Here is a 15,784-nt window from a genome sequence, read left to right on the forward strand (position 1 = left end):
AGTGCTCTCTGATGAAAGAAAAGTGCTGCACTGCCTCAAACTGAGCACTGAAGAAAAAAACAACACCATTTATGTCAGAAACATCTAGTACAATAAATTCTAATCTAATTTTATGAACGGAAAGTTATTACGTTACCTATTGTGTTTTCAGTGGTTTATATTTGCCGTCATTTTACAACACAAATGTGATAATATTATTTTTTTTCATCTGCCAGTTGAGCGTTATGCAATCAACCAGTCATATAAAATAAAATAAACATGAGCAAAAGGCAGAAACAGAAACTGAAACACATGTATATTTTGCATTTATGCAACAATAAATAAAGAGATAAAACAACACATGGCTCATGATGTGACATGACACAGTGAGTGATCTCTGCTCTGGTGGCAACTCTGTCTAAGAATAAGATTAACCCAGTGAGGGAGGTCCCTCTAAAAATGTCTACTGGCATGACAGGCACTTGGCTTTGACTGGGAGTATTATCACTGTCCTGAAACTGACATGCAGTGAAAATGATGTGCAGTTGTTTCTATGTAGCTTTGATACACTTTGCAATAGCTCTACCGTTAAGACCTGGAACAGTGCAGCTTTCAAAAAAAACAAAAAAAAACAAACAACAACTTTGGTTTGGCATCTCCTTGTTTCTCTTACACATATCGGACCATTGTGTTTGTGTGATATACATTCAACATTTATCTTACATAAAATGTAACATAATATAATAATGTGCCTTACATTGTCAATAAATACATGTTACAGAGCTCATCGTTGTCCATGGAATGCTGCTGAGTGTTTACTGTTGGTTTTCCTTCCTGTGTCTTCGTGCTTCATAATTTCACGGCATAAAGACAGGAAGGCAATTTTGTGTACCTTGTATGTCGTGTTTGTACAAAACACATTGGTTGTGGAAACCTGAATTGTCCAGGGCCTGACCCTCAACTTCTGTTCCTTTGTGTGCAGATTCATCCACAATACTCCGATACTATAAGGGGGAGGCGTGTGTGTGTGTGTTGACTGTACTGCACTGCACTGTCCACACATAATGTCCTACCATCCTGCTCACAAATCACTATTGTTTTATTAGAACCTGATTTCTCCTGAGCGAATATGAATTCAGACTCAAGTATCCACCATCCCTAATCTACTTTCTTAGATTTAACAAAGTTTGTTCACATTATTAGATTTCAACCACAATGTTCCTTAGGACGACTCCTGCAGCTGGAACATCCAAGTCATCCCCCGTCTGTTCTCTGTCCAACAGCAGTCTCGTTCTCTCTGTCTTTCTCTCTCGCTCTCTCCTGTCGCCTTCTGGTTTGTTTTCACTGCTCCCACGGCTTTGTCTTCTGCCTTGTACATTAGGCGTGCCGTAAAATTATTAATGTGGTGATCCACCCTTTGCATTCCTGCTGCTCTGCTCTGTCTGCGCAGGGCTGAGTTTCTCATACAGATCAATGCAGCAGGCTTATACAACAGGGGTGAAAATGTCTTTACTCTCAAGGACATTTTATATTGCAGATGCCGTTGCTGACTCCCACTCTATATTCCACGGTGTGCTCGTAAAGTGGTGTTGACATCTTCAATGACACCCTTCTTTACTGCTGAGGTGCAGAAGGCAGGCGATAACACACAGACGTCATGTTGACGGTACAGCTCCTTTGTTGTTGGAAACATCTGGTGGAGGTCATCGCTTTCTGTTCTCGGGCTGCCATGGTAGAGATGGTTGTGGTGGTGGTGGGGGCCTTGACCTTGCTCTGAGCATATGCCCCCATACAGGTCTTCTGAAAAATGTCATGTTTCTGCTACATCAGTGTCTGTCAGTACAGGTTGTCCTTGGTGGTGGAAGTGTGTGTTGTGGTGGAGTCGTCGGGCAGCGAGCCCCGGCGGCCCGGTCGTGACCAACAGTGCAGCAGTTTCTGCAGCTCTCTGGACACGCTGCTGGAGAAAGCTGTGTAGATCCACGGGTTGGTGCACGAGTTCAGACTGGCCAGCAGCATCAGGATAGTGAAGGCCACTCCTGCAGTGGACACAGTCACACCGGACACATGAGGACACAGTAAAAACACATACAGTACATGTAGTAATTATACCAACACAAAAATGTGTTTTTTTTACGCTGCACTTGTTGTATGTTGTATACAAAGCTATTGATGTTTTTAAATTGTTAACACACTACATTACAGTACAGTAACTATATGGTAATCCTGTAGTAGTCATTTTGTAAATGGAAAGTAATATTATGGTAATACCATCTTCTTTCTTGAGTCATCACCAAATAATGGCTCGATAATAATGACTAAAAATGTATGTGAGACATAAAGGAGGATTACATTTCAACTTTATAATAGAGTAATAATCATTTTTGATTCAATACACTGATGATAACTTGTAGTAATTGCCATTATCAAACTGTTACCTGGGTATTTGCCTGTAAATAACGTAGTATCACTGTAATATTATCTATTACCACACTATTACTTTTGTTATTGCAGAAATGGAAATTAGAAATGGTAAACAAAATCAAATCCACAACCTTTGAGTTGAAAGACGACGCGCTCTACCACTGAGCTATCCTTCGCCCCAAATACAATGACATTACATTAATTTAGCTCCTTATTACCATGTTGTTACTGAACTTTAATGTTAAGTTTTACCTTCAAATTCTAAATTGCATACTGCAAAGGCTAATGTTGTGCAACACTGCACTTCACTGCACTTGAAATTTTTTTTAAATATACTGTATATATATATATATAAACAAAAGTGTGAACTGTTACATGTACAGTTTGTGAGCTATAGGAGATTGTTCCTCCAGCTGTGGCCTAATCACATTACAGACCACATATTTTTTCTGCTGTCTCTTATGAAACAACCATAAATCTACAAAACAGCTATTCAGATTGAATATAAACCATTCAGCATAATTGTTTTTCATTTTATTTCCTTTGGAAATTGCAAAAGGATAGTCTGTATCTCAGAGGGACAAAACCTTCCCTTTTTCGTTTTTCTGTTAATGTTATGCTAATAATAAGTCTTATGTCATTAAGAAAACATTCTTATTTTACTGCAGCCAGTCGAGGACAACGGAAAAGGGCAAACTGATTTTTGGAATTCAAAATTGACGATAATCAAATTTTGTGCGAGCGTATGTGTGCACTTGTAGTTGCTGCCTCTTTCGGACCTTTTCTGGCATAAACACTGGCCACTGACACTGTCCTTACTGATACCAAAGTCTGGTCCAAATTAGGCAACCTAAATGTAATTTCTTAGGAACTGGATTAAGTCTGGGCCTTGGATTTGAATTGTGGGTAGGTTAAGGTCAGGGTTAGGCATGAGCTGGTTATGGTTAGGGATAAGGCTGACCAAATGAATGGAAGTCAGTGTAGTGTCCTTACATGGATAGGTGTGCGAATCTGTGTGAGTGTGTGTAGCTTTCTGCCAGGATCCTTCATGTGTATGCATACTTGTAGGTGACTGCATGTGCACTGTACATGTGCACTGTACATGTGCCGGCTCGTCTGTGTGAGCAAGCTTACGTGGCTTGCTCTGTGTGTGTCTGCTTATGATTTTCACAGTGAGCAATCTGCTGGCTCCGATTGTTGTTGATGAAATGTCCACATCTGGTTATAGTGCAGAGTCAGCAGAGGATATAAACATTTATTTACTGGCCCCCGAGGTGTTTGTCTTTAGCTTCAGATCAGAGGATACAGACGGTCCATACTGTCAGGCTAAACCTAAAGCTCCACTTCCTTCATCTCTGGCTGCCAGTAAATACATCTCCAGATGCTGTTTGTGGTGTCATCATTCAGAGGTTGGTTGTCGTGTTTATCTTTAGAATAATGACACTATATTTAGACCGAGTACGATGGACAGCATTGATCAGAGGCTATAGTTCTTTGGCCGCTAAAAGGGCAAAACTGACCGAGGATCAATACATCTGAGAAAAACAACCCAAGCGATTCATCTTTCCTTTTTTCGTTTGTTTGTTTGTTTGAGGCTGAAATGCATGTTGCAAAGATAGGGAAACACTCGTTGCAATCAGGTCTTAACCACGCCATGGAACATGTATGTGACTGACCTTGGTCTGGAGGGTTGGGGTCCCAGGCTGCCCACAACTGAACGATGAAGAATGGTGACCAGCAGATCGTGTAGACAAGCACAATGACCAGAGTCATCCTCACTGTCTTGGACATGGCTTTGGTGATGCTTGGAGGTGGCACGGTTGGAGGGGGAGGGGGGACGTAGTCAAGGGAGCAGCGGGGTGAGTCTGAGGCCAGCTCGTGAGATGTGTAGGACTCTTGGCAATCGGAGCTGTTCAGCATTTGCTGCTGCGATGGCGATGTTGTTGTTGTTACATGTTCACCATGGCAGCTGTTATACTGAATAGCTGGTGGTGCATATTCATAACACTCACCCACTTGGCTGTTGTGTATGTTACTGTGAGGGCTGTTATTCGCACCCTTTAGCAGCTGAACTACTCTCCCATCCCTGCCCCCACCTCCGGATGTCCGTCTTCCTCTCTCCCTGCTCCTCTCATCCTCCTTTTTAAAGCCGTGGAAGCGGAAAAAGACTTCATTCTTTTTCATCTCAGCCATCACCACCCTCTCTGACTTCAGGTAGATATTGTTGTGAATCTCTCTGAAGATTCTTATCTGAAAGACATGGATAATATCACAAATTACAACTGTTTAATACGTGAAGCAAGACATTCCAGCATGCAAAGCTTTGTGTGCCTGAGGATTACGTTTTTTGTCTGGCTCATGTCACACTCCGATGCTTGTCTTTGCTCTTGTATAAAATCATTTTTTTAAACATTTTTTTCTTTCTGTAACAGTGACAGGAAACTTAATATGAAGGAGAGCTTGTGTAAGTCTTCACCATCAGCCATAAATCATGGCCGGACATTTATATAGCCTATAAAAACAACTATTTCACAACTTTGCTACAATAAGACGATCATAAAATTATATTACATTAGAAAGAAATCTCCTCATTCTCCTGAGCAACTAAAATAACAATTTGTAATCAACCAGTGAATGGTGATTCATACTTGCTTTCTTGCTATTTTTCCACTATTTTTTTTTCAGAAATTGAGGATTCTTGTTGCCAACTGTTATTTCTTTTACTTTTAGGGGGGGCACTATTTGATTGAACTCTCCTCGCTAATTCACTGTTCCATGTGTTTCCAAGTTAGGTGCATGCTATTCAAATTATTTCCATCTGCAAAATCTACATCATATTTCTCAAAAAGAGGCCGCTCATTTTGAAATGTCCATCCATCCATCTCCTACTGCTTTATCCTCTGCATGAGGGTCATTCTGAAATGTGATGATGGAAAAAAGGTCAGATATACTATGTTTGGCACAGATCTGGTTCGTTCCACTTTCTAGCAGGAGGTTCTGAGTGGACAGATTTTCTGAGCACCCATCTCAGCAGTAGTCCTGAAAGCGCTGTGTTAATTAGGCGATAGAGCTGGACCATGGAAATATCTTTCCCTAAATAGAGCAGCAGGGCCGATGGGAGTCAGTCAAGAATACCTCTCTGCCATGAGATGCTACATAAAACCAACCGCTCTCCCCCACGGGTTATCAAACAATGCCTGCCACATACACCCCCCATGAAAACAAAACAGCATTGCGTTCATGCCACATCCTTCAATACTAGATTATGCTGCATACAATAGTCTTTGTGGATGTTGCATGGAGATTGTGAGTCCGGCCATACTATTACCTGACAGATGGTAATGATGAGAGCCGGCAGGATGAAGACTGCCACCGTCATCCAAGTGATGTAGGCCTTCAGCCCCCACAGCTCAGCAAAGTGACCCCAGCATTCATACTCTCCAGGAGCCACTTCCGTGCGAGAGAAGATAAACACCTAACAGACCGAACAAAAGGAGGGTGGTCAGCACTCCCGCATACATGACTGTCAGCATCTTCCTCCATTAGCTGACCTGCAATGACCTCACTGAGCTAAAAACAGACCGGCACCTTGAGTTGTGCTGCAGAAATCAGGGTGTGAACGCCCACAGAGCAGAGTATATCTGTGTGTGTATGGGCATGTGAGAAAGGGTTTTAATTTCCTGTGTGTTCACTCGTCCCTACCTGTGGTATGCTGAGGATTAGTGACAGAGCCCAAGCAATGATGACAGGGGTGTTCCAGCGGGACATGGCCCCCCCACGGTAGGCCTGCAAGGGACAGCAGATGGCATGGTGCCGGTCTACTGTCATGGCAACTATCATATAAGAGGAAGCAAACATGCCTACAATCTGCAAGTACTTGATGGACCGGCAAAGCAAGTCTGGTCCCTGAAACCTCTCCGTGATGTCCCATATCAGCTGGGGTAGAACCTGAATTTAAAAAAAAGAAACAGCTGTTAATGTAAAACATTTTTAATCCTTTGGTACCTACAAATGAGTAAACAAGAATAGGTTGTTTTTCTATCACCTGATTTTACTACATTCATCTAATACACCTGCACTTTGATCCAAAAACAGCATAAATGAGCCACACTGTTAGTGTGCCATGTGACATTTTCTTTCATTGCCATAAACAAAAGCACTGTTGTTCATTTTTACTCAAGCATGCACGTGTTTAAAGTTGAAACCACTAAAATACATTGGCCAGCTGATTTAGGACATTTCTGAAACATTATTGACACAACTGGGCCATAGTTGTTTTGCTCTTTTACAATACAAAACATAAAGTAATTTACACAGACACACAAACAAACATGTTTTCCTTCACTGGCTCTACTAACTCCACTAATGTAGCTTATGATCTGACCTGAAAGAGGGCCACCACTAAGTCAGCCACGCACAGGTTGACCATGAACACATGCATGGGTGCATTTTGCTTCCTCCTCCTCAGCAGCACCCACAGGACAAAGCTGTTCCCCAGGGTGGTAAACGCCAGCACCACCCCGAGCACGGCGATCTCTGCCCTTGCCAGGCCCAGGTCCCTGGACCTGGGCTGGGGCAGTGTATGAGGTGTGGTGGTGGAACCATTCTCGGGGAAGATTCCGAAGAAGGATCCCCCACTGTGAGAAGTGTTGTATGAGTTCAGCTCAGACACAAAAAAGGATGAGGTTGAGAAGTTATTCCTTCCAGCAGTGACCAGAGAGGACGGAGCTAACCCATCCCAGTCTGTGTCCACGCTGATGCTTTCCATTCCTGTAAGACAAACAAAGTATTCATTTAAGTATTTTGTGGTGCTCTCCGTAAAATGGTCAGCAGGATTTAAGCTGATGCAGGGTCATGAGACTGTCTATGTTTAGATTTTATTTTATAAATCATTTACTTGTTTTGAATTATCAAATGATCTGCATCCCATCTGACCCCTTTATTACATTTCCATAATTTGCCCTTAGATTTGTCAGCTGAGTGATTTAATTGTCATCCTACTACTGAAAATACAAGCAAAATACACAGATCTTTTGGGGATACATGTTGATACATTAGCCTGTAGGAGCTCTTTGTTTTTTGACCCATCTGCTGAATTGCTGAATTGGACCCTCAATACCTTTGACAGCTATGATAGAGGTATAGGTAAATAAGTACTGGAAAATATCTAGCAATGTGCGCTGGTGGACGTGTCCGTTAGAAGCTGTGCTAGGTTTGTTGTAAAAAGGTTTCTTTATGTTACTGTTAAATCTATAGATCGTCATTCACAACCTGGGACATCAAGGGAATATTTCTATGTGTTGTTGATCCGAGAGAGGCTTGGATATATGTGGATGGAAGTGTAACCTGGATGTACGGCAAGTGGAAATAAATGTGCAAACCCTTGCACATACGTGAGTCTTCCTTGCCTTGGTGATTGAGCAATTAAAACAGTACCTACGAGTCAAGCACATAGGAACCTGCCTACAGCTAACAACTTTGGGTGGCTTTGGAATTAAGTTTGCCACTACATCAAGTCAAAAAAAACTCACATCAATTTGGATCTGGATGCAGACACGATCACTCAAAAATCAGACAGAGCTAATGGAGCTAATGGAGCAAAATGATCCGGACCTATGCGATGCCAAAGAAGAAATGTCACAGGAACATGTAAATCAGGCAATACATCAGAAAACTGTCTCTTTTCATCATAAAAGTGAAGATGTTGGATAGTTGTGCCCCTGGAAGCCAAAACAGTCAGAGACAGGCTAATGTTTTTGCCCTGCTCCAAAACACCTGATTCAAACGAATGGGTCTTTATCAGGCTTTTGCAGAGCTTGATGACGAGCTGACCATTTGAATCAGGTGTGTTGGAGCAGGGCAGCATCTAAACGTGCAGGACAGGAGTCCCCGAGGATAATAAGGACTGGGAAACACTGCTCAAGGTCATGCTTTCGTTTATTTTCTCTGCTGACAGCATTTCCTGTTTTATTTTGCCTTCACTCCTCTCTCTTGTTCCGGATACCGCTTCCTGACCGCATGTGTTTCACGCTGATGTGATTAACTTTTATGTCCTAATGAGAGACACCTGTGTCTCATTGTCTCCAATCTTGTTTGTTTTACTTATTCCAAAACAAACTGAGCAGGCTTTAGTCACAGTTTCTATATATTGGGGTTTATTTATACCTGACTGAGTATTTTTGACCTCATCTGCCTCATCTGTCCTGATTTGTTTGCTTGCCTGTTATTTGAATTCCTGAGTATCAAACTGTTTCCCTGTAAAGCCTTTTGTGACCCTTTTTCGACTCTGGAGTCCAGTTCCTCGTTACCAAAAGTCTCCAGCAAGTCCTGCACTATTTCCCTCCCACCTCATCACAAATGCGACTGCCTGTTAGACCTGCTCCACCTTTAGGGCTCCCCCTATAGACATCCTATAGCGTATCATATATACAGTACACCCTATCTCAGAGGGAGTCATTTGACAAATACCCCCTCAGCCTCCTTGAAGGCTGGAACTATTGTCCTTCCTCTTCACCAATATAAACTTAAAGAAACCCCATTCCTGCATTGTCATGTCATGGAATCAACAACATTAGCATCCAAAACAAGTAGTCCAACCCTTCCCATTTTTGTTTTTCTTTAGCTTTTGAAGTTTCCAAGTTTGATCATAGAAATGCTTCCCATCTGTTTAGATGGGAGGAGACGAGTTGAATACTGCTTTTAATGCTCCAGTGGTTAAGATAACACTGTGATGCTGTTCCTATTAACTAATGCACCAGCTGTGTTTCAAGTGCGGGTTAATGATGTTTTGCACAACATGCTTACCCAGGATGTTTTCATCATGTTTGATGACTCCTTTGTCTTCTCTCATGATAAAAAAAGCCAGTCCATGCTAACACTGGACACGTAACAGACGTAAACACCCAGGCACACTCACAATCACACCTACCTTCACTTCAGAGTATTCAATTAACCTAATGACAATCTCCAGGTGCAAGTATCTGGGTGAAATGGAATTCGAACAAAGAACCTTCTCATTGTGAGGCACCAGTGCTCACAACTGCATCACTGTGCTCTGGAGCTGGCGTTCTTAATTGGTGAACTGGTTGAGACAGTCAAATAAAAAAATAAAAAATCCGTCTGGAAACACACGGTACAAATCATGCCGCCATGTGAATGCTGTTATGCCCTGTGAATGTTGTTGTGTGTCTCCAATTTTGTAATAAGTGTTCAGTGTGCATGTTTGTCCGACTCAAAGCTTCCATTTGTGTTTGATGCAAATCCAATTCTGTTTTTTTTCTTGCTTGTTTTTCTCAAGGTTGACTTGACAGCTTTCTCCTTCTATCCCACCACCTTTATACCTCTGCTCATGTAATGGCTCTCGTCCCATCATTTTTGCCCCCCCCACCCTCGCCATTCTCTCAGGCATTCTTTTCCTTCCGACCAGTCACACTGTAGATCTCAATACATTTTGAGTTTATTTTTCCTTGCTTATAAATAAATGTTTCAAAAGAACAGAAAGTTGATAAGATTGAGATGACAGAGAGAAGTGGAGTCGTGGGATGCCGTGGGCACGCTTAGTCAAATAAACAGCATGTAGTAAAAACAAAGGGAGAAAGAAGGGCCCAAGATGAAAGAATGCAATACAGACAAGGTTTAGGAAAAGAAAGAAAAAACTGCCAGAGATTGTAAAAGAATAAAGATAAACACAAGATGAGGAGAAAGAAGTTGCTCTAAGGAGGCCTTTGTTCAGTTAGTCATCACAGAGTGTGAGTTGATTAAAACTATATTATTGTTTTATTTTGACTAATGAGCAAGGAGTGCTTAGGTATACATGTGTGCTCAATGGGTGTCTGGATATTTTCCGTGTCTAAAAATAGAAAGAAGACTTTAGTCGATAGTATTGTGCAACTGAGTGTGACTAAAAAGACTTTACAAGGTTTCTGTCACTACTCTACTGTGACCTGTTGGTCACTTTGCTCATACTAGTGTAGACGTCGCTGGGCACGAATAACACAGCTGAACACACTGTCAACATGTGCCTTACATGCTGGCTTTGTCAGAGAAATGTATTCAAACAAATGCGTGACAAGCCAAGTCAGCTGGACCATGAAGGTGTAGCCTAAAATGAGAGGCAGAGAATCTGAGTGGATTGATGTTTGAGAGAATCTTTGCTGCCACACCAGGCAACCACAACACCAACACCACAACACCACAACCAAAACAAAACCTGTATTACTTTGATTGCTCAAATCAAAGCTAATTATAATCTTTATTATTATTATTATTATTATCTCTTTATTAATGTTTCTTTTTTTGAAGTTGTTCTTTAATTAGAGACAGTTTAGTTTAGACAACAGAGTCTTTTACCATCAAGGAATCTTGCGGCCTCTCTTTGTTGGGCCCTGAGGAACCTTGTGCCCCTCTCTGTAATTACAGCATCATTTATGAGAGGATTCTTTGTGCGGCCACAATCCTTTATGGTCTCCATATAATCTCATAATATATATATTTGCCCATGTGACCAATTTCTTATATAAAATCTCCTCTTTCAAGTATCCCTTTGTCCATGTATAAGGATTTAGGGAAGCATTATAAGACTGCGATCTAAGAAATTAATCCACCGTGTTACAGTAATGCAAAACTAATAGCCACAAATTTCATTCAATGAAATGCAATAAGAGGATTAACAACTGGCAGGAAGAACTTTCTGTAATGGTGTCAAGACTTCTCTGTGGAGAAAGTGTGTGAAACGATTTACTCAGAGAAAGTCTAGCTTCCATCTCCCGGGGTCCACATATTATTATCTCCAAATACAATATGACCATGCCTCATTTGCATCGTGCATGAATCCAAAAAAAAAAAATCAAGACAGTTTATGTTTAAATTGCTCTTTGTTTCCACTATAGGAGACCAATGGACAGCTCAGAACTTTGACATTTCCTGTCCACAGAGGGAATTCCTTCATCTGAGGGTACATAGAGAAAGTAAATGGATGCCGTTTAAGGTTCACTTTATAAACCCATGTCTCTGCAAATGTATTCTGCTTTGCTCTCTCCTTAATAACACAAGCACTGCACAGCAGTCCCATCTGTCTGATTGACTTAATGTAAAACACAAATTATTCCGTCTTTCTACTGGAAGGACTGTAGACACTGCTTTTAGTAGTTAGTGCAGAGTCTTGCTTCCTCCCTTTACTTTAAAGCTTTCACTCTGATTAATGACAGAGTCAATCCCTGCCTCTCCTTCCCCTCCAGAGGCTAACTGGTGTGGAAGCATCTTTCTTGTCGTCTCCATTCTGTTCCACTGTTCCTGCAGCGCCTCAGGGCTGACAAAAACAGGTAGTTACTATCCGCTAGAAAACATATAGCTTCCAAGCATTCACATCTTTCAGCATGTCCGTCCAGTTTTCTTGGTGTTCATACACGTTTTGGTAAAAACTGTGTCATGTAACAGCGATTCCAAATGACCTAACTTTAGAGTGTGGTGTGACGTGAGGAGAAAATGTGGAAATTCTCTGTGATTGTGATTTAATCAGCTGACATGTCTAGGCTTAAGTCAGTTACACATTTCTAAGGCAAAAAGTAGCGTGTTTTTGTCTTGTGTGTGAATGTCAGTCGTTTTCTTAGTTCCCTTTGACCACGTTTGACCCAATCTGATTAATGACACCCTCTCTGTCCTCATTAGCGTGCCTGTGTACACTCAAACAACCTGTCGCTAATTCCCCTTTGCTTCATCCTTTTGTCTGTTTTAGCCTTTCACCTGTTATTTCACATTCATGCCCAAACCAACCATTCCCCCCCGACGTTGCCGAGGATCACTCCCTCTCAGAAAGACAGGTCGTGATGTGTGCTGATTATTTTAGTTAAATTTTAATTATCGGCCTCATTAAAAGATCCTGGCAGATGAAAACACCTGAACCACTTGGCATCTGAGTCGACTGGAAATTTGTTTTTGAATCGAACATTATATTCACACCGTGTGATTTATGTGAGCCCTCATTCTCATTTGTCTGCATGGGCAACAGACTTTATTTACAAGCCAATCAATGGATTGTTACACAATAAAGCCCCGGACGAGTCACGTGTTGTACATGGTGCACTGTGTGACACTGCAACTGCACGATAAAAGCAGATATGACCTTAAGTTCTTCTTCGCGGCGCACATATCAGTAATTTAAGTCCCCATTTGCTGTCATATGCAGCATAAATCCACTCTCTGAAGAGCCCCTTCAATGACAGGTGGATGCTTGATATATAAGAATTTATGCTTTTCAGTCTGTACTGGTGTAATCGGATTCACACCTCTGTCTCCAGGAATCATTGTTCTCTTCCAGTGGGTGTCATTAAGGTTCTGGTGTTCACCAAAGACCGCAGCCCCTATGAGCAACTAAACACTTTGTTCTAATACTGTCTTGCCCGAAAAGCCCATTAAATGTTAATTATGTGGGACCACACCTCATTGCACACACTAATACAGTCATTACTTGCCCTCATGTAAGTTTGTGTGCGCTGCAGAACTCACTCAATGTTGTATTCACAAATGTCGCTGTGAGTTTGTTTCCATAATATGTCGACTGTTGGACAAAACTCAAAAGGTCTGGAGAGGAAGAAGGTCCAAGTCCCCTTATCAGCACTGATAAAGCCTGTTTAAAAGACGGATGGCTGTTTTTCTCGTTATGTATCATTAACCAGCATACTTCCAATGAGCATCTGCCCTAAACAAAACAGGGACCCTCTTCTTCACACATAACGATAAATAGTAAAGTTCAGTCCTGAGGAATGGAAACTGTGCCTCGGTGTAAAAACAAGCCCTGAGGTATGAAGTTGATATGGTCTGATCCATGTCATACAATGAAATAGATACTATAACTGATTCCCTGTTAAGAAAGAGACTAAATTGAAACCCCCCCTTTTTAAACGTTGACTGTCCTCTCGGACACAAAAATTATTCGTTGGTTCCACCCCAGTGGATTTATGTAATCATACAATAGAATTTACATTAGTGAAAAACCAACAAGACAAGCGCCACTGAGAATTCCCTCCTCAATCACAGCTTCACTGCTTTTTTATTTCCATTTTTATTTTGAAAATAATATTTGAAAAGTCAGGCACTAATAAATCAATGAGCTTTGAAGACACATACTTGTGTGCACCACATACACATGCACAGTCCGTGACCTCACATCATTTTTTCTAATCATCTGCAGACCATGGGTTTGTATTTAAAAAAAAATAAAAATAAAAATACAGGCCGGGATGACAAGAAACAGACACACAAACACCCGTACATATACTGTACACACACAATGAGAAAGAACACCCCCCCAGGTGAGTATACTATGTATGATCCTGTCTCCTCTCACCTTGTTCTCAGTGCATGGTAAGCCTTTCTCATGCGTGTCCTTTACCCTTGGTGTGTTTTTGCTCTGCAATCGGTGACTATGGGACAAAGTATTAAGAGCTGTCACCAACACAATCCATTAACAGTAAATGATAGAGCAGATCACATTAACAATCTGACATCACCCTTGAGCTTTTCTTTTTTTCTTTTTTTCACTCAGGGGAACATATGCATTTGCAATCATACTCTGCCATAAAATCAGAGCACCTGCAGTATGTCAGAGACACTCTATGTTAGGACTGCAACTATTGGGTTTTATCCATAAATTGCAGTAAACTGTTTTTTTCTTCCGTTTTTTGTCCACAGTCCAAGGATACTTGGACAGTCACTTTGTTGGCTGAGAGAACCAACATAACCAGAATTTCTTCTCTCTTTTTTTGGCCAGCAATTTAGTAATTAATTAGTAATCATTTAATTGCTGCAGCGCAATTTATTAACCAAATTACGAAAAGGAAGTGTATTGACTTCACGTAAGCTATTATATTTTGAAAGTCATCTTAAGTTGACATTTTATCGCTTAAACAGATGACACTGCCAATATAAAGATAATATAAATCTATTTTTTTTCCAATTATATTAAGTAAGTAAGTCAATTCATAATCAACACATAAATTCATTATTACACTTTGTTGGAACTAAATAACTTACAGTAGATATGGAATAAATCTCTATAAAAATCTATAAAAATAATAACGACAACATCTCTGAATAAGAATAGGTTAATTATAAATGTTAGCAAGAAAAATATCATAAAAAACATGTAATATGTTAAAATATCATATTAAAGTTAGGAAACCTAATTTATGGAGCGCACAGAAATGACCTGATTAGTCCGTAAACAAATAGCGAGTCGCAAGTTTAACGCTGAGTTTTCGCCGACAAGAGAACAATTGCTACAGATTTGTTATTCAAAGTCAGGTGTATAATAAACTGTACAGTTAACACGTGACACAAGAGTCATCAAGTCAAACAATGTCCAGAGAGTAAATAAAACGCGCTTACTCACAAATGGTCCACTTCAAAGATGCAGCTCCGTGACGAAAAGTTCCCCCGAAAAGATTCACATCATCCGCGCTGTCACGTCCAGCCTCTGTCCGCTGACAGTGAATGAAGCAGTGGACATCAGTGAGTTTTCATTAAAGTCAGATCAAAGCTTCTCTCTCACAAAGTTCCGTCGCAGGTGCGAGCGGCTCCTTTCACTGTATTCTCCTGCACTACTGTAGTCAGAGGTGTGGGTCCGTTTTCCTGCCTAATCCATTTGACAGCCGTGTGCGTCCTGTGCCCCTCTTGCAATATGCTGAGCCCCCGACACCAGCAGCAGAAATGAGTATCAGCTCCGTTGGCTCTTACCTCCCCCTCGATCTCCTCCTCCTCCTCCTCCTCCTGGGTCAAACAGCCTGTCCTCTAGGACTGAGGGTGGAGCCAGGATTGAAGGCAAGCTGTTAACATACCTATGAAGAGTGTGTGTATTATTACTGGTCCTGACAAGCTCAGTGCTTATGCCAGTAACCACAGAGCTTGTCAGGACCAGTAGTCCTCATGAAGACCAAAACAAGTTCAACAACCTCATTTCTGAAGAATTGACATATTAGGGCCACACATGAAGGACATTCTTGCCAATTTTTTTGCCATGACGAGATTAAAGCCTACATTTTGAGAGTAAAGTAGGAATATCAATTAGAGATTTATGTCGACATGGATATGGATATTAAATGTGAATTTTGGAGAATAAAGTTGTAATATCATGTCAATATTAAACAGAAATTTCAAAGATCAAGTTGGAATATCAAGTCGAGATTTAAATCGACATCCCAAGATTAAACCGGAATATCAAATTGAGATGTAAATCGACGTGTTGAGATTAAATTTCGAAATTTCGAGAATAAAGTTGGAAGACTTTGTGGATTAGGACAGGTACTGGGTGTCCAGGTTCAAGATTTGAGTTCTGAGTGGTTGGTAATGTCATGAAAGAGAGAGACTTTACGTAATTAATATTTTTATC

General features: G+C 41.0%; 1 protein-coding gene across 4 annotated transcripts; it reads right to left on the bottom strand.

Annotated features, from left to right (window-relative positions):
* Positions 1-538: 538 nt before the first annotated feature.
* Positions 539-15,099, bottom strand: LOC122777617 (vasopressin V2 receptor-like). 4 transcript variants are annotated; one of them, XM_044038949.1, is made up of 7 exons: positions 14,789-15,099; positions 13,745-13,820; positions 6,785-7,170; positions 6,103-6,348; positions 5,729-5,875; positions 4,077-4,650; positions 539-2,015 (listed from the first exon to the last, which is right to left on the bottom strand). In XM_044038949.1, the coding sequence occupies exons 3-7, from the start codon at positions 7,166-7,168 to the stop codon at positions 1,816-1,818; spliced, it is 1,551 nt and encodes a 516-aa protein (XP_043894884.1). In that variant the 5' UTR covers positions 7,169-7,170; positions 13,745-13,820; positions 14,789-15,099; the 3' UTR covers positions 539-1,815. The 4 variants fall into 4 exon arrangements, with proteins under 4 accessions (XP_043894884.1, XP_043894885.1, XP_043894886.1 ...); XM_044038950.1 differs by having other exon boundaries at positions 14,785-15,099; XM_044038951.1 differs by lacking the exon at positions 13,745-13,820.
* Positions 15,100-15,784: the final 685 nt, after the last annotated feature.

Source organism: Solea senegalensis, linkage group LG11, assembly GCF_019176455.1.
Source record: "Solea senegalensis isolate Sse05_10M linkage group LG11, IFAPA_SoseM_1, whole genome shotgun sequence".
Taxonomy (NCBI): Eukaryota; Metazoa; Chordata; class Actinopteri; order Pleuronectiformes; family Soleidae; genus Solea; species Solea senegalensis.